This window comes from Cynocephalus volans, chromosome 8 (assembly GCF_027409185.1).
Source record: "Cynocephalus volans isolate mCynVol1 chromosome 8, mCynVol1.pri, whole genome shotgun sequence".
In the NCBI taxonomy this organism is placed as follows: Eukaryota; Metazoa; Chordata; class Mammalia; order Dermoptera; family Cynocephalidae; genus Cynocephalus; species Cynocephalus volans.
The window spans coordinates 24639332-24658391 of NC_084467.1; the positions used below are offsets into that span (position 1 = coordinate 24639332).

The 19060-nt window shown below is 37.2% G+C and overlaps 1 protein-coding gene across 11 annotated transcripts in view; it reads right to left on the reverse strand.

The window, feature by feature from the left end:
• Positions 1–19060, reverse strand: part of PUM1 (pumilio RNA binding family member 1) — a 121653-nt gene that overhangs the window by 68427 nt on the left and 34166 nt on the right. For 7 of the 11 annotated variants that reach the window (XM_063103883.1, XM_063103880.1, XM_063103884.1 and 4 more), the window contains exons 4-5: positions 1853–1961; positions 745–923 (exon numbers count right to left, since the gene is read on the reverse strand). The exons of 3 other annotated variants lie outside the window; for them this stretch is intronic. In XM_063103883.1, coding sequence (XP_062959953.1) covers positions 745–923; positions 1853–1961 — 288 coding nt within the window. The remainder of the gene's footprint in view (positions 1–744; positions 924–1852; positions 1962–19060) is intronic. One more of the 11 variants, XM_063103881.1, reaches the window with a different exon arrangement.

Consider the following 19060-nt stretch of genomic DNA (forward strand, 5'->3'; position numbering starts at 1 on the left):
AAAATGAGGAAGACTCAAATGGAAAGTATCTTAAGAATTTTAGATCTAGAAAGTCGATGATATAAAGAAAAAAATAGTTTTGAGAAAGGCTATCAAAGATGCTTGAGGAAGATTGCTTAAGACTTAAAAGAGAAGAGGCTATAGACAAAGAAGCTGCTTTGGCTACAGTTTAGCATCAGAGAGGTCAATGATGATGAATGCCAAAAAACTGCAGATAAAGAATTGACAGAACTTCTAAATTCCTGACAAGCCTGGTTTGAGAAGCAAAGCTGTTCAAGGGAGGCCAAAGATGGTTCTATAATTAAAGCCTAGTTAGCAAAACAAGAATAATCCTACACATCTGATCCATTTTAAGATTCCTTGGGTATAGGCAAATCACTGCTCTCAGATCTGGAATTCCCTACACACACCAAAGCTTCAGCTTTTTAAAATTTGGGTTTTTTTATTTCTTGTTTTTGTTTTAAACTAAAACTGGTGTTTTCTGGTAGACCAATGAACTGAGATCTACATTTCAGTTCTTACCTCACATTACTATCAATGTGTCCCCCCAAAATATTATTTCTCTATTTTTAAAAAGTTTAGTTTACATCTTCTACTATGTTCGCTGAGCTCTATTTACAATAAAAGTGTTTTAAAATATCCTGTAATTAGTGCTGTATCTAAGGAAACTAAACAGGCATGTTTTGCTTCAGAGGGAAAAAAGAGAGAGAGAGATATAGGAACAAATTCCTCGAGCCAACTTACAAATCCTCCTTTTCTTAGACAGGAATCGCCCGGGGATGAGCTCAACACATACTCCACCATGCTAACGCCTAGTCCCCCACTCTCCGATCGTGGGGACAGTACAGAATTGACCTCACTGTTCACATGGAAACTCTGACCAGGTCTTCTCTGCACCATGATTGGCTGGGAAACTGAATGATCTACAAAAAAGATACACAAGCATGATACAGTGCAGCCAGAGGCTCAAACAAATTAAAAGTGATGTCTCATGGATAAACCAATGACTGGGAATCAGGAAACCTGCCGTGGTCAGTTGAGCCAAAACCTCCGATTATGTCTTTCACTAAGTATGATATTCTATGTAAGCTAAGGAACAGACCACACACCTCATTTATCAAGGATAGCAGAGGAATACAGTAGTTCATGTTTACCTCTTTCAAGCAGATTTTCCTTTTAATATATTTTAATTGGTAATACTGATACAACAAAATATTATTTTACTGCCCTTTTTAAAAACAGCATAATTTGATCTTTTCTGATGACTGTCATGAGGGTCCATTTTTATTTACATTGTGCTGTAACACAGCACATCAGCTTTTGGGTTTTGTCTCTTTCTTTTCTATTATCTCTCACTTCTTTCTGCTGGAAATGTGTCTACCTCTACAAGTTCTCCCCATCCCCTCTTCAGGGGTAGTCTCTCAGAAGAATGTCCGTGACCAGTGACTTGATTTAGCCCAAGTCACATTTAAAGATAGGTTATCTCATACATGGTACACAGGGGCAAGGGAAGGAAAAAGAAACATGAACTTCAAATGGCAGGCATGGATTTTCTAATTCCAAGTATGGTGACAGCAGTACAGAACAAAAAGTTACAGCTGAAATTATGGTCATTTCAAATAAGACTATTCCCCTGAGGCTAGCACTTCAAAAATATTTAAGATTTGATTTTGTGTTAATTATGTTTTAATAAATTACATCATATAAGCTCCTTGATGGCAATTATACTACAGGACAGGACACTGCTTGACATGCTTATGTCGCTGATATAAAATTCATGACTTGCCAATTGCTGCAGAAAGGAGCTCTAAGACAGGCATAAATCACAGTACAGATGCTAGATCTAGATTACCTGATGTTCCCCAGGCACTGTCTCGCCATTGATCACCCAGGAATATTCCTTTTGGTCCATCTTTGCTGGATTCATCTGTTTCCCAAAACTTTTTACCTGGCAAGAGCTGCTGCAAATTAAAAATAATAGATGCTTTTAAAGAATTCATAAAGGATGAAAGTACAGCAGTCAACACTTTCTTTTAGACAAGGGTACTGAAGGTGCTCAGAAAGTCTTTAATTAAAGTGTTCTGACTACAAAGCTGTAGTCAGAACACTACTGTATATTTAGTAAAAGTCATAGAGAGGCCTAAGGCAACGGGGGGGACACAGATCAAACCATCCAATAGAGGCTCAGCTTAAATATCTAGAATTATTCACTTAACCCATGCCATTTTTAAGGGGGTGGAGGGGGAGACTAATATTGGACCTATTGGCTAACTGCTTACTAAGATGACTCTTAGTGAAAAAGAAAGTACCTACAACTATTAAAACACTTCTGCCTATAATGTGTACACACTGACCATGCAAAGTTACTCAAGCTGGAGTATGAACCCAGCTATGAACCTCAGCTATGGAATGCTAGAGGCAAAACTCAGTTCCTTTATACACAGAGATTCTGTTACCCAAAACACTTCCCAACCATAACATTAACCTACTCTAAGATTTTGGAAAGACAGAAAAGCTATTCCCACATTCCTGGAAGAGAAATAAAATCTCCTAACATCTGTTAATTTTAACAATACTTGGTAATGCAATTAAAGTGACTCCACAAACCATTCCATGCTTCATAGAGACGCAGGTATCACTGGCCCTAAACCAATATGAGAACTTTAAACTAGCCTTAACCAAGGAAATGCAAAGTACCCTTCAACCAAGCACAGGACAGTTTTTCCACAAGATCAAAGCATCAGTGACCAGGATTACAAAGTAAAATTTCGCTAGAAACCCTTCATTCTGGATTCTGGTCACCAGCTTTACTCACTAGAATGTCCCCTCTTATTTCCTCTGGTTTTTTGTTTTGTTTTGTTTGTTTTTTCCTTTTCAACTACTATTACTCAGACAGGAAACTAAGAAGTTTGAGAGAGCATTTAACCACTGCTTTTGAGCATAAAAAGGCACACCTGGAGAGTTGAATTTCTCAGAGAAACAGAATAAAAAAACCAGAAAGCACAAAACATTGCTCTCCTCCTTGACAATTAAGGTTTACTTTTTCCAATTTATAAACCATAACCCAATGATAATGGAACAATAACTTTGTCCTCTCTAAAATGACTCTTGGCTTTCCCAACCTGATTTCTGGGTTTCTCAGCATAACTTTAATCTACCCTTAAGTAGCTCTATAAATCTATCTCACAGACATGGGTTACTACCTGGACCAAAGCAGTTTTCCACATACTTTTCTCTTCGGGTCCTAATTTGTTATTTTCTAATCAAACAAAACCACAACAGAAGTTACAATGTGGTCCAGCATTTAACTGCATAGATACCTAAGTTTTCTGGAAGATGAGCAGTTATAAGCAGCAGTCAATTCCTGGTATGCCTCTCAGGTCTGTTCATTTGAAGGAATTGGGGGGAAGGTAGGGAGGAGGATAAAATGAGAGAGCCCAGATCAAAGTTAAGCAGTAGAGTCAGGAACTAGAGTCACTGGACTAGACAACTTTGATGTGCCCTAGGAAATACTACTAAACTGCTCTGGGCCTCATTCTCTTTTTACTGATAAAGGAAATATTTTTCAGGTTGCTGTGATGATTACAAGATATTGCTTAGTGCCTAGCACAATGTCTGCCACACAGTAGATTCTCAATAAATGTATTCAGTAGTATCACCCTAGGCAAAATAGCTGCCAAATCACAGAACAGATACTGAAAATTAATACAATCTATGCAAAAGACAATTCAAGAATTCTTGTTTTCAAACCTCTTTTTCTCCTTTTAGTCTCAAAAAGGCATTTTCCGATAATTACAAATAGAATTTCTTTCCCCAAAGGTTATACCCTTTCCAACTAAAATTCTGTTTTTTCTCCTGTATTTTGTAGGGCATAAGAGCAAGCAGAAGTCCACATCAACTAGTCTTTTGTATACCAGAATGCTATGCTCCACATAATATTGGAAAGAGAGCAAAGGTGATTAAAACCATTCTTATCCCTTAATTTTTTAAGTGTTCATCACCACAGAAACTTGGAAATCTTTATTCAAAACTCAAGATTGGTTAGAGCACAGTGTTGTAACACCAAGATTAAGGGTTCAGATCCCTGTACCAGCCAGCCACCAAAAAAGAAAGAACCTCAGGGAAACAAGCTTCTGAAAGTTCCACACTCAATATGCAAATGTCTGTCCATAATTTGTTAAACTGCTTACTGAAAGCAGCGGCCTTTGAGCTCAAGTCTTCAAAAATCACTTTTGGAGGGCCGGCCTGTGGCTCACTTGGGAGAGTGTGGTGCTGATAACACCAAGGCCGCAGGTTCGCATCCCTATATAGGAATGACCAGTTAACTCACTTGAGAGAGCGTGGTGCTGACCACACCAAGTCAAGGGTTTAAGATCCCCTTACCGGTCATCTTTAAAAAAAAAAAAAAAAAAAATCACTTTTGGGATCCTGTCATCTTTCACTATAGCATCCAGGTTGTCATGGTGCACAAAGCCAGCAAAAGCAGGTGAACATATAAGCAAGGCTGTTTCCAGAGTAAATTCTCTCAAAAAGAAACAACACAGCAAATAAGAAGTAAAGTGCTAAATGTGGAGATTCTGCTTCCAAGTAGTAACAGATGCAACAAGTATCAAAGGAATACATACCAAAAACTCAAGTCCTTAGGTCAGACACCAAGAGGCAATCATTTCTCCCACTATAACAATCAACATAAATATAAATTCTAAATAAATGTTAGGAGGAGCCCAAAAAGTACTAGAATTTCACATGCTTTCCCAAAGTAGTGGTGAGAAGATTGAGGAACTATTATCAATGAAAACAGCAGGGACTGAAAAGGCAAGTTTGGAAGAGATAAAGAAAAAGGAGGTGGAAGAGGAGGATCGCAGCATGCTGACTGAGGAGAGGGGAGTAGAAAGTATGAGATGCGAGGGTGCTCTGCAAATTGCAAAGAAAGCAAAATGCTGAACCAAGGCACTTGGACAAAGACAGAAGCAAACTTAGCAAAGCTTTTTAAAGTCTCTGGATCTTACACAGAACCTAGTATTTCTTTCTTTCTTCCAAAACATCCATCTACACTCCTCAATTGTTGTAGTAAGCAACATCTGAAATGACTCCTAGTGACCTTCACCTCCAAGTGTTCTCATGCCCTTATGTAATTCTCTTCCCTTGGCTGTGGGCTGGGCCTAATTACTTGCTTATAAGTAATAATTAAGTCAAGTAATGGGATGTTACTTTCAAGATTATGTTACAAAGGACTGTGGCTTCCATCTTGCTTGTACTCTTCTCTCTCCTGCGTTCCTGACTGTTCACTTTGATGAGGACAGCTGCTATGTATTGAGCTGCCCTATAGAGGCCCACATGGCAACGATCCAAGAGAGATCTCTGGACAACAGTTCATTAGGAACTGAGGCCCTCAGTAAAACAACCTGTGAAGAACTGGATCTTGGTATCAACTACATGAGTGAGCTTGGAAGCAGACCCTTCCCTTATCAAGCTTTGAGATAAATGCAGCCCCAGCTGAAATCTTTTTTGTTTGTTTGCTTTTGGTAGCTGGCCAATACAGGGATCAAACCCTGGACCTTGGTGTTATCAGTACCACGCTCTGACTGACTGAGCTAAATGGCCAGCCTTCCAGCTGAAATCTTAACCACAGCTTGTGAAGGACCCTGAAGTAGAGGACCTAGCAAAGCCATGCCCGAGCTCCTGACCTACAGGGACTATGAGGCTTCAACAACTGTGTTGTTTTAAGCCACTAAATTTTGGGGTAATTTTTATACAGCAGCAGGTACTTAACACAGCTATGAATATGGGGAGGTATTTTCATATACTCTTAATTACTTCCTCAGGAGTCTGCTTTCAAGAAACACTTGTTCCATTTCTGATATTTAAATCCAAGTGATGAAAGTAAAATACTTTTGAATTTGGAAAAAAGTAATTACCTCCATTCCACTTCATTTTCTTGCCCTACTTTGTCTTGAAGCCCTTCTCCATTAAAAATGACTGGCTTTTCAAACTCTGCAAAATTAAATCAACTTAGACATATTAAGCTTACTGAGAATTAGTAGCAATCACTTATATTCAAGAGTCAACTAAAATAAAGATACCTAACTCTTCAAATCTGACCATAAGAAAAGGAGCTGGAAACTACTGAATTATAAAACAAAGTGATGATGTGTTATCGAAGTGCTATTTCAAATTCAACAGTAACCCCTCTGGAGGTAACATCATCCACAGCACTGGCTAAAATCCTGTTTCACCAACAGGCATAAATACCAGGAGTTGCCAAGTTCAAATATGTCACACCAAAATTCAATCATCAAAAATTTAAATGTGACTATGGTATGAAAAACTAGTTCCTATTTACCCCATCAAGAACTTGGAAAGAAAAGACTATTCTCTGACAGGATAAAAAGCAACAGATCACAGCAGAAGTTTACAAAGTTCACCTTAAAGAAAGACTAGGCAATAAGAGGATTAAAAGATTTGACAATTTCAAAGGAAGACAACGGAAAATTAGGAATTGTTCTAATGAAAGCAAAGGAAACCCAAGTAGTCAGATATAGGCATTACTATCCAGTTGGCACATTTAGGGAGAGGTTAGATGATGCACAAAGAAGTCTATCTCTATAAAATCAATTAATACATGAAGACAGACAGTATCTTAATTACCGTAGACACTAAAAACACCCAAGACCACTTTCCTGGCTCCAACTCTGCTTACCAAGCAACCTTCTTAGGAAAACTGGCTTCCTCCTATAACCAAGCATGCCAATCACTGAACACAATTATGCTTTCCACCTGAGAGTTATTATTTCTCCTTAAAAATTAGTAGACTGCATTTTCATTTTTATACATTAGTGTCTTGTGGTTCTGGTTAGTGTGGATCAATCCCATAATCCAATCACCTCTAAATTAGTAATAAAAGCCCATTTCAAGACCTAAACTGACAACCAGGGCTTGGGAGGTCATATCACCCCAGCAATACAACAGACCTTGTACTCCCCCTTGTATGTCCCATTAAATGGGATTCCTAACTGCCCCACCAACAGTCTGTTCTCAAATCTTTGGAAGACTAACACACACACTATTTATCCCATCCTGAACCACACATTTGTAAAAGAAAAGACTTAAAAGTAAAGAAGTCAGTAAGCTTATTCATGAGGCTTCTGGAGAACAAAATAGTATGAAGCACTGGTTTACAAGCAATGTTAGCCACTTGGAAAGCTGTTAAATTTTGTCTGGAAATACTTTTCCCCTTTTTTCATCTAACAAAAAGGACAATATACAAAGCCACACTTACACAATCAACTCATAAACCCCTACTAAGCACCCTTTAAACACTGACAGGGACAATAAAAAGCTGAAAACATCAAGAATCTCTAGGCTTCTTATTTAAGAAGTAACAATGAAGGGCCAGCCCGTGGCTCACTCGGGAGAGTGTGGTATTGATAACAGCAAGGCCATGGGTTCGAATCCCATATAGGGTTGGCCGGTTAGCTCACTGAGTGAGCATGGTGCTAACAACACCAAGTCAAGGGTTAAGATCCCCTTACTGGCCGTCTTTAAAAAAAAAAAAAAAGAAGTAACAATGATAAAACACATGAATGCTCTGAAATCATTTTTTTAAAATGATTTTAAACCCAACTGGGTGAATTTAATCCTTTTTTGCCTCAGTTTTCTCACCTAGGAAATGGACTGTTGTGAACATTAAATGAGATACAGTGTGTTAAGGTATAACAATGCTGACTCAGCCACTCAAAGAGTCAGCCACTATTCTTGCTTACGAGCAAAGTAGTAGCCAATAGATTTCACAATACTAATGATCTGCCAATGAAATGCTCCTATGTACTCAGCGAGCAGATTTGGTAAGCACAGCCATCACCCCAAGCCATTTCAGTACAAATCCCATATAATTAACAGCCCTAACAAAACACTACAAGAACCATTATGACAGCTTTGCAGAAACTGCAAAGACACAAGACACTTATTAAGGACTGGACTTGTTTGACCATACCACCACTATATTTGAATAGTGAAGTGTCAATAAGGTTTTTTGATGGTCTCAACACTAAATGGGCACTCCAACTACTAGTCTGTACTCAAAAGGAATAAAATTTTAGGTAACTATTAGCACACTCAATACAGGCTACACGGAGCTATCTCTCAAAGCAGAAATTTGGCTTCTTAAGGAATGATACACTTTACCTTGCTGCCATGATCAGGTTTGATAGTGTTATTACCTGGCAACTCAAACTTCCAATGCAAGTTTAGTTTCACTGGAATGTAACCAAATGCAGGAATCAAATAACTGATATTTAACTAGCTGGTAAGACATAGCAAAAGAAATTGTTTTAATTTCTTAGTATATATTCTCATCACACTCTCAATATGTTAAGAGAAGTTGAGGGATGGCAAGTTAGCTCAGTTGGTTATAGTATGGTTCTGATAACACCAAGGTCCAGCGTCTGATATCTGTACTGGCCAGCCACCAAAAAAATGAGAAGTTGACATCAACTCAGAGAAAGCACCTATCAAAACTGACTGAAAAGAAGAAGTGTGATTGGTAACCACTGGTAATCACATGTTCTTGTCTGACCCATGAAAACTGTAATTCTCAGCACTCCCTTCTCAAAATCTTAATGTCCTGGGGGGGATTCATCTAGCTCCTCCATACCACAGACTGTTGTGGAATCAAGTGAGATAGTACACAAAGTGTTTTCATAAATACTATGAACTATACTGATATAAGTTATTACTACAGTTTTAAACAAAAGTTTTACCTTATTAAAATAAAAAAGCAGAAATCAATATCTTTTACAAATCTTTAAAAAAGACAAGTCCATCCATTCACTGTTCTTACAATTCTTTTGGGAAGGCCTCAGAAAATATGTGTGTTCTTTGTCAAGAATTTATCTCAACAAAAAAATTTCAAAAGAAAACCCTATGTTCAAAGTGTTCATAAGAACAAAAAAGTTTGAAATAAACTAAATATCCAAAAATAAGATAGCTGTGATACAACAATGTAAACTCACCAAAACCAGCCATAATAATTATGTAATATTTATAAAATAACATTAAATTTTAATAGTAAAATCCAAGCTTGTACATGTAAAGACTGCTTCTCCTCATGCACCCTTCCTTTTTGGATCAACATTGGCAACAAAAATAACAATGGAAATAAGTGCTTGTTGGTGGATTGGGATTACAGAGTACTAGTTACAACATATACTTTTGTTATGATTTATGACTGATTTTCTAATAAATAAAAATTGAGATTATGGTGGTCTGAAATTCACTACAATAAAACATTTTCTCTTAGGCCGACACAATTCATCTCAACATAATTTCAAAATGACAAAAGTTAGTGGCAATTTGAAAAAGAGGGCTCATACCATAAGTTTAAAATATTTTTAAGCAAGCAGATAATAACTAAGCTTCCAATTCACTTTGAAAACTGTAGTTTAAGGAATGTTAAAAATGTTCAGTGGTTTCATCACAAGCCAGTTATTTTTTAAATTAAAAATAAGTATGTAGGTCTGGCTGGTTAGCTTAGTTGGTTAGAGAGCAGTGTTACAACACCAGGGTCAGATCTTCGTACTGGCTAGCCACCAAAAAAAATAATAAAATAAAAATAATTAAGTATATAAAGCAAAGAGTTTTCATTTTCACCTTCTCTTTCACTTAAGAAATAAGACCTTCCAAATCCTTACCTCATATATCCACTCATTAAGGAAGTATCCTGCATCCTTTTTAGTCAGTTAATCAGTACTTACATGCAAAGATTATTTTTAAATGTTGAAATATTTTTGTTGTTTCATTTAATTCAAATCATAAAAAAATTGTTTAAGAACATCTGCTATAATTTTTTTTTCATAGTTCTCTACTAGGCATCATCACAATCTGGCATCTAGTAATTACTGCTTAATATTTTTACCCTATTGTGGCAAGTGGTTACTACTGAAAATATATTTCCATAGTAGTGGTCTCAACAAAATAATCCCTTTTGGTTGGAATCTAATATACTCCTTTTAGAAAAGAAAAGTCTAATTTGTTGCATAATTGTAATTATGCAGTATATGAAATTAAGAGAATTTTTAAAAAATGTTTTCCTGGGTTACTAAGCACTTCTCATAAGCACTGTCAATAACTGTATCTAATGCCTTTAATTAACACTTCCACCACTAAGTATGAAATCACACAAATCACTTAAGCATAGCCAAAATGAGGTAATTTGATCTTCTCTCCCATATCTGAAAAACCAACACTGCTTTTCTGGCTACTGAAAAAATAAAAGTTTTAGTATCTGAAGTACTCGCTGATGTCAAAAAGCACTATTGAATATACCCTGAAATACAGAGCCTATATTAGCCACTACTGGAAATAACAAAAAGTAGTGAAAGAGATTCTTTCCCCTAAAAGAACTTAAAAGATTAAAAAAAAAAAAAACCAGGAATCACAGTGATTGAATTATAAGGCCTTTCAACATAAGCACATTGCCTAATAGTGTGGTACAAACAAACTTCACAACCTACTGCAGATGAAGAAAAGAACAGTAGCTGACCAATGAAGAAATGAACCTGGGATAGGACTGGTCAAGGAATATGGGGGGAGGGAAAGATTTGGAGTGGGCGAGACAATGCAAAAACCTTTCCGTAAGGAACAAAGGTAGATTCAAATGCAAGTGGAGCAGGTGCCCACCTGAAGACTGGCCATTGACACAGGGGAGCAGTAGAGGGTGAAAAAGCACAACTAATGCCCGTTGCCAGTGGGGCTGTATGGAGCACTGAGGAGTTGGGCTCTAATCCAACAGGCAGCAACAGGGAGCAACATAATAAAAATTATTTTAAAAAGATTAATCTGACAGTCTTCCATTAAATGCGGTAAGGGAAAGCAAATGGATACGGGGAGTCTAAGCAAAGAGGCCACTGCAGTAATTAATCCAGGTGTGAAATGTTAACAGAAGGGACCTGTGTAAGTAGGGGCAAGAAAGGAACTGCTGCTTAGATGCCTCTCTCAGCCTTCACAGCATTTTTTTTAAAAAAAGGAATATGAAGGGCTGGCCCCGTGGCGCACTTGGGAGAGTGCAGCGCTTGGGAGCGCAGCAGCGCTCCCGCTGCGGGTTCGGATCCTATATAGGAATGGCCGGTGTGCTCACTGGCTGAGCGTGGTGCAGGCGACACCAAGCCAAGGGTTGCGATCCCCTTACCAGTCACCAAAAAAAGACAAAAAAAAAAAAAAAAAAAAAGGAATATGAAGTCAAAAGTTAAGAGTCATAGCCCATTATGATGATCAAGAATGAAGTCACTAACATACATAAGCCAGTCTATCACTGAAGTTCTTTTAATTGGGAATCTATTCTGTACGGTCAGCTGAATGCGAAGACTAGATGAAAACAGGATACAAGTATGTAAGAGTATGGTATTCCAAGTTTAAGTTTATAACTCCAAAGGTCGCCCTGTAGATTCACTGTGGGTTGCTGGGGGACAGTAAGAGCAAAAAGAGCAATCAAGAGCAATCAAGTAGAGATAAAAAAAAGAAAAATTGGTAAATCATAAATTTTAGAACAACCACAATTACATAGAAATGAAAACAGTCAGCTCTTCAATTGATGACTACTGTTTAAACTCCAAAATGCATAGGGGGTTCCCATGTTCTTTACACACCAAAGAACACAATCACTATCAAACCACTTCATCCTCAAAACCAAGCACAAAAAAAGACATTGTTGGTGCTTTCACAAAGCAAGCCCTTCAAAAGAAAAAAGGAAAAATCAAGAGACTGTTACATACACCTCAAATTCCATGTTATTTTGTAACAAATTAACCTGGGGGCAAGCTCCACTAATCCTTTCTCCACCACACATCCACACACCTGAATCTACTGAAGTTAAAGCTTTCTTTATATTTTCCCATTTCAAGTTATTTGAACAGAGCCCAAAAAACTTCTCTAGTATCTTTTTAAAACATGAAAGACTGACAGTAAAGTGTGTTCAGAAAATGATGAAAATGCCTGGAGTGAATCAGGCTTTTCATGTGATACAGGAACAGCATGTAAGGAACCAGAGTACTGTTACCTCTGTTATCTGTAAATTAAATATAAATAATATCATATGTTAATATGCACAAACTATACAACTTCATCTATAGCATAACCACATTCATGTTATAATAGTTCTACACTTTATTACACAAATTATTCTTCTAATAGGACTTGAGAGTCCAGTGTGTAAAAGATAAACCCCCAGATCACTTAGGAAACCTATAAGTTCACAAATAAAACTGAAAAAAATCTGATTGCTTCATGAGCAACTCCCCTCACATCCCCAAAGCAAGAAGCAAACAGCTCCACTTGCAGGAGAAGAGTACATCATCTCAAAATGTGACCAAATACTCAAACCCACCCACGCATCCAGTCGGCCTCAGGGTATTTTTAATTACCGAACTTACAGAACAAGGATCTCAGCATGCCAGGTAAGGACAAGTTCCCTTTTTCCTTTATTCCAAGAAATGCATATTTCATACATATGGCTGCTATGTATACAGGAAATATCAATACAGAAAATAAACTGCTTTCTCTACATGCTTGGCTATAATGAAAACCACAACATACATTAATTAATCAAAATACAATGAATTAGCTTTGATGTCTGGTTCCTTATCAGCAAAGTTACAAGAAAGAATTACACATAACAAAATTTAATACAAGCTTGAGCAAGCAATATAACAAAAGTAATTCCACTTTTCTAAACACCATTATGTCTGCTTGTCTATATATAATAAGGATATGTTTGCATGCCCCAGCAGATGGCCCAGAGAAAGTGTCATAATGATCTGGTTACAACTGTATTAAACAAAAGATCCTGTAACAAATTTCTTTCTATCAGATTCAACTTAGATGATAACACAGCATTGCTGATTGACTATACATCTTATATACTCTATGTTTGCAAAAGTAACTATGGAACAGTTCAAAAACGTACATATTTGCAGAGAAGATTGAATAAATGCTCTCAGTTTTGTCTGTTCTTATCCTCCCCTCGACACCCCCACATCAGGGTACAAAAGTCATTCGAACTGAAAATAAGACCAATATTTACTGAATTGAACTGAGATCCCTCAGGGGACAGGGACAACAACTTCTGATGTAAAAGAGGAAGTAAAGAGGAATCCATACTTAGAAAAAAATATGTACTGGTATATGACTCGACACATTAAGCAGATACTGCTCACAAAGTACGTTATTAACTGAAGCCCCTGCCCTCAACGAATTTGTGTATGAGAAACAGAAAACATATATAAAATATATATAAAACAAATTAGGATCATAAGAATGATACAAATCATTTGTTACTTGAATTCCCCTCCACAGCTTCTAGTTGGGAAGAGCAAGAAAGCTTTAAAGAGGAGATGATATTTGAAGCTGGATTTTGAATAATGAGTAGAATCTGAACATACAGAAACCAACAGTAAAAAAAACTCAGGATTTGGAGTAATAGAGATCTGGGTTCAAATAGCTGGCTCATGATTATGATAACCTCTCTTATCCTTGTTTGCCTCATCTATAAAAAGGCATCATAATACTTTAGGACCACTTCAAAAATTGTAATGTACATGAAGTGATTAGGATAGTACTGAGGAACTTGCATATGCTCAATACATTACAACTATTATTATTTCTGAGCCTAACACAACAGGATTTGAAGTCAATCCATATCTTGATACTTATAACCTTAATTGGAGTCATTCTGACCTTAGGGCTCATTTTCCTCATCTAAAATATGGGAACAATCCCTCTCAAAAACTTGTTGGGAGATTCATATAATGATATCATACAGACAATATTGAAAAGCATTAATGTATCATTGTACTTATTTAATTGCTTCACCCTCAAATAAAGTACACTAATATAGATGAAAAACTATAACATTTTAGCCAAAAGAGGATAATGAAAGAAGAGAAATTTAAGAAAGACAGATTAAGAAGTATGTGGATCAGCTATCTCCTGCTGCAAGAGTATGTTCTGCTGCATTCAAACATTCCAAGATAGCTCAACATCTACAGTAGTAGATCTGTCTAGTCTTCCCAACGCAGGACAGAAGGCAGGTATTGGAATGAGTAGGGCTGCACACTAGCCTCAAAGTGACAGAACAGAAACGTGAACCAGGTTCCAAATGTCAGATGTACCCACATTTCCAGGTTCAGAAGATACTTTCTCCTGTCTTGTTCCTCAAAATGCCCAATCCCAATCCCAAAACTATTATGAGCTTCCAGGAACTTCCCCAAACAATACTCACGAAAAGATCACTTCACTTATAACAAGTAGTCATTAACCTAATACTTGTTCAAGTCAGCAACTTACTAAAATATTGCTCCTCCAGGCCACCTGGCCCAGCTAGCTGTTTTCTCTAAAGTAAAACATTTCATTTTAAGAGCAAGGTGCTAAAAATTCCTAAAACCTAATGTTATTAATACAAGGTTAATGAACTAGGCAACTTTTTACCATACTATCTGTACTCAAAAGCTACATTTTGTAAAAAAGGGATTTGTTACACTGCGTGGTCAGATATTTTTATATTAATACACCTCAAGGCATTATTAATTTTGCCTCCCCTCTGCAAGAAGGATACATGATCTTGCTGGCAGACAATACATCTCCTCCTTTCCAAAACTCAATACATTTTGGAGTCAACTAAACTACTTTTATGGCACTCTATTTACAAGAAACTGCCAGTGCAACATAGCCCTTCCAGAACTATGGACTCTAGAAGTTCTTTTAGCTACCCCAAAGCCTCCATTCTACAAGACAGTCTGTTTGCCATAATGAAAGAATATGGAAAAGATTTTAACAGATTTGGCCTCCACATCAGGCTCTCACTTGCACTGGTTCCACAATTACCATCCCACAAACCCTGATGGAAAACTTCAGTGTCTTAGGCAGCTGCTGACATGCAAATTAGTTGCTTAAAAGAACCTAAAAAGTTACAGAATCTCTAAATCACAAGGGGGAAATCACTCTAAAAGGGCATCTTTTAGATGCTCTTTGGTATATCCTAAAAAAGGCAGAACTATTCCTCTATTTAAAGACAAACTACGGGTTGACTGGATAGCAGGGGGACTCTTTTTCCTCTGCTCTCACAGCACAGTCATCAACACAGAAGACAGACATCTGGGACCAAATGTGTGGGGATTTTCCCCCACCAGCAAGCAATCAATCAATTCTGCAGTAGATACCAGCTGGGTGTCCTCCAATTCAATTCAATTCTGCAGGAGACACCAGCTGAGTGTCCTCCAATTCAATTCAATTCTCACACTATCTATCTGGAGATAGCACCAGATGCCATGGGTTGAGTGCAAAGTCCCCAAGAATACCCCCCAACATACCACTTCTGATGCCAATCACAAGCTCCAGGTTATTTTACCTGTGCTTCTGACCAGCTGGCTATATAAATCAGGGTCCCCACAACCCTCTCCTCGGGTTCGACTGATTTGCTGAGCGGCTAACAGAACTCAGGGAAACACTTACTTTTACCCATTTATTATAAAAGATATTACAAAGGATACAGATGAAGAGATGCATAGGGCAAGGTATGGAAGAAGGGGCGCAGAGCTTCCATTCCCTCTCTGGGTGTGCCACTCTCCAGAAGGTCTCCAAACCCTGTGCTCTTGGGTATTTATGGAAGCTTCATTATGTAGGCATGACTGAAGCATGGACAACAACGCAGAAATATGATTGGACAAAAGGGGTGTGATCTAATACTAATAGACTGAGTGGGAAAACCCAGCAAGACCTGTCTGCCCAGATTCTTTTTGGCTTCTCTGTGCAGCATTCCTTCTTCCTGAGTATGGAGCAAGACCTCTCCTGAAATGGGGATCTTATCACCTACAATCAGACAAGGTAGGGGAGGGGGGGAGGGAGAAGGGAGGGAGGTTTTGGTGATGGGGAGCAATAATCAGCTACAATGTATATCGACAAAATAAAATTTAAAAAAAAAAAAAAGAAAAGGTAGGTCAGAAGATTTCTTTATGGCCAGCTCCAAGTCAGAAAGGCAGGGGAAGGTTAGAATCCTGCCTTGGGGATCCAGGAACCATGGATGAAAACATATATATATATCTATATATATAGATATAGATATACATATACATATACATATATCTATATATCGTAATATCACAAGGGCAAACTCCAAGAATCTTAGACCTGAAAGGGTCCTGGAAAACTATCTAATCCAAAATCTTTGTCTTATGAGTGGAAAAAAGCAAAGTCCAAAGAAGATGAACGTTTGAAGCAAGACTGGAAACTGTGGTTTCAGGGTTCTGGCCCAGTGCTCTCTATACTATGAAGTTTTACCTTTCTTTGGGTTAACAGCTCCCCTAAGTCACTACCAAATTCCTCCCTCTATAAGCCATTCTGCTATCTCCACTTATGGACAGAATTCCTATACAAGCGTATGTCAAAAACTTCATCGAAAGATTCATATTCATATTATCCTTTTTTTTTGGTGGGGGGTGGGGGGAAGCTGGGATCCAAATGTTCAACCTTTGTGTTATCAACACCGTGCTCTAACCAACTGAGCTAACTGACCAGCCCAGATTCATATTATCTTTTAATTTTATTTTTCCACGAACTTTCTGAAGTACCCTCACATAATGTCTGAGAATCCACAGCTATAATCTAAATAAATCTCACTTTATTCTACTTTCAATAGAACAGGGTAGGATTCAATATCACTCCATATACAGGAGCACTTCCCAGATTTCTTTCATCATGTTTACAAACTTGTCTATAACCAAGGGTAGATTTTTCTATGCTTCAGTTTTCTAAGACGAAGATGAAAGGCCACATATTTAAATACTTTCCTTTTATGTCAGAAATAAGATAGTATTCACTACTACCTTAACTTCCCTGGAAGTTGTCAAGTTTACTACATGTGCAACATTAAGAAATCTTAAGAAGAAAAAACATCCCTCATTTTTAAAAGTTAGAAAACCAATTATGCAGAGTAAGGTGCCTTTCTGTCAAAGACTCTCAAAGTACTTTCTAATTAGCACTGCTCTACAAATCCATCCTCTTTAAGACATGGACAGCAACAATGCTGCCCTCCTGTAGAAGGGGCAAATAAGTCATGCAAGATCAAAAACAAACCAATGTAGAAACAGAGACCAGAAACCCAAAGTCAGTGAGTTTTCTTCTGTACTCCAAAATAGCCTCTTGAATACTCAACTAACAGGCTAATCTTTTCATATATAAATAAAATCTGCTCAAATATGTGCCTTTAAACTTTTCAGAACTAGCTAAATAAAAGGGACTAGCAAAGACAAGTAGATGAAATATTTTAAAATAATATGTGGCCCTAATCCTAAAATATTTTATCTTCTTTTTTTACGCTGACTTCCTAGAATAGGAGGCACATAAAGAAGTTGTACTATGAATCCTTCAGCTAAGAAAAGCTGCACTTCAGACAATCAGCAAGGTTTGAGAGTGATATGTTAAGTAGCCACTTCTTAGCAAGATTTCTACTAAGAAAAGCTCTAAATCTTTCAAAGTGACACCAAGAGTCTAGTAGTGACTTTGGAGAAACAAAATGTAATAAGAGCCAAGCAGTACTAACTTTACTAGAAATCAGTCGCTTTGAACAGAACCAGTTCCCTTTGAATTCTAAAGATTCATACATTCTTGTACATAGGTATTGTTTACCCTAATGAGGACTCACACATGTACACGCACACACACACAAACACAAATACACATAAAATAACTGCAACAAAAATACACTGTGCCTGGCTCAAAAGTCCATAATTTACTTTAACTTTTATTATTTATATGGGCAAATACTATACTTATACACACTCCCTCTCAAAGAGTTTTACTGCTAAAAAGGAAATTTAGTAAAGTTAAAGTAATTAGAAGCTGTGCTTTTTTATTTTATTACAAAAGCTTATTTTCTTCATTTTTCTTTTGTGCCAGTCTCCCTCTAATGCTGCAAAAAACATTTTCCCAACTTGCACCTATTCAAATCCTAACTAGAAGACGCTTGTCAATTAGTACACCTTCTCCATGAATCTCTAACTACTGCTGCCAATAACCCTTCCTTCTTTAAACTCCAACTATACACAGAAAACTGTTTACTTTTTGTCTTCATGTATATTCATTGTTTCCTCAACTAGCTAAAGGAACTCCTTCGGCACAGAAACCTCACTCCAGTTAGCTTGTCCCCTTCATGCCTAGACACCAGGTTATACTTTCAAAAAATAACTTCAGTAAGTTATGGGGATTATAAAGCATTTTTTAAAAATCCTCCCCCACACCAAGGTCAAGGGATTGGATTCCCATAACAGCTAGGCGCTTTAAAAAAAAAAATTCCTCCCCCAAAATATCAATTTTTATAAGGCTTACTAAAATGAGATGTTTTGCCTCTCAATTATTTTACAAGTATTGGCTTCACTTACTCTAAGGCACATGCTTTGGAGTGAGAGAGGTGCAGGTCAAAACTCCAGCTCCATGTATTACCCTGGGCAAATTAATTCATCTCTCTCAGCCTTTTTTCTTATCTGGGTGACAGAACTGTCCTCATAGGGTTACTGATGAGATAATGCTTACAAACCCCTTAGCATCTACCTAAGAAGTGGTCAACAAATGGTAGTTGTTATTGTTACTTTGTGAAGAACAGGGAAAGAAAGGAGAGTGACACAGCATTACTGCTGGAATATGCTTTGTTAGGTTATTATATATGCCTATATCCATGTCTGAGGAATTATATATGTATATAAAAAATGGCATTTCTTGAAGGAAAATATGATATAAAAGAATTTAACGTTCTCAACTTGTGATTTAAATAAATTCTGTCCTCTATTCAATTAAAATTAAGCCTTTAGAGATTACAAACTGTTGCTTACAAAAGGACATTATTCTTACTTTGTATCATTAATTTAAAAAAAAAAAAAACCACCACCACCACCCAGATTTGGATTTCTGGTAGAGTTGACCAGGTTAGAATCACAAGAGTGGGGAAGAAGATAAATGTAGTTTGTTCTTCTATTCTAAATATCTAACACATCTGTTAACTTTCTTTTCAAACTTTGTT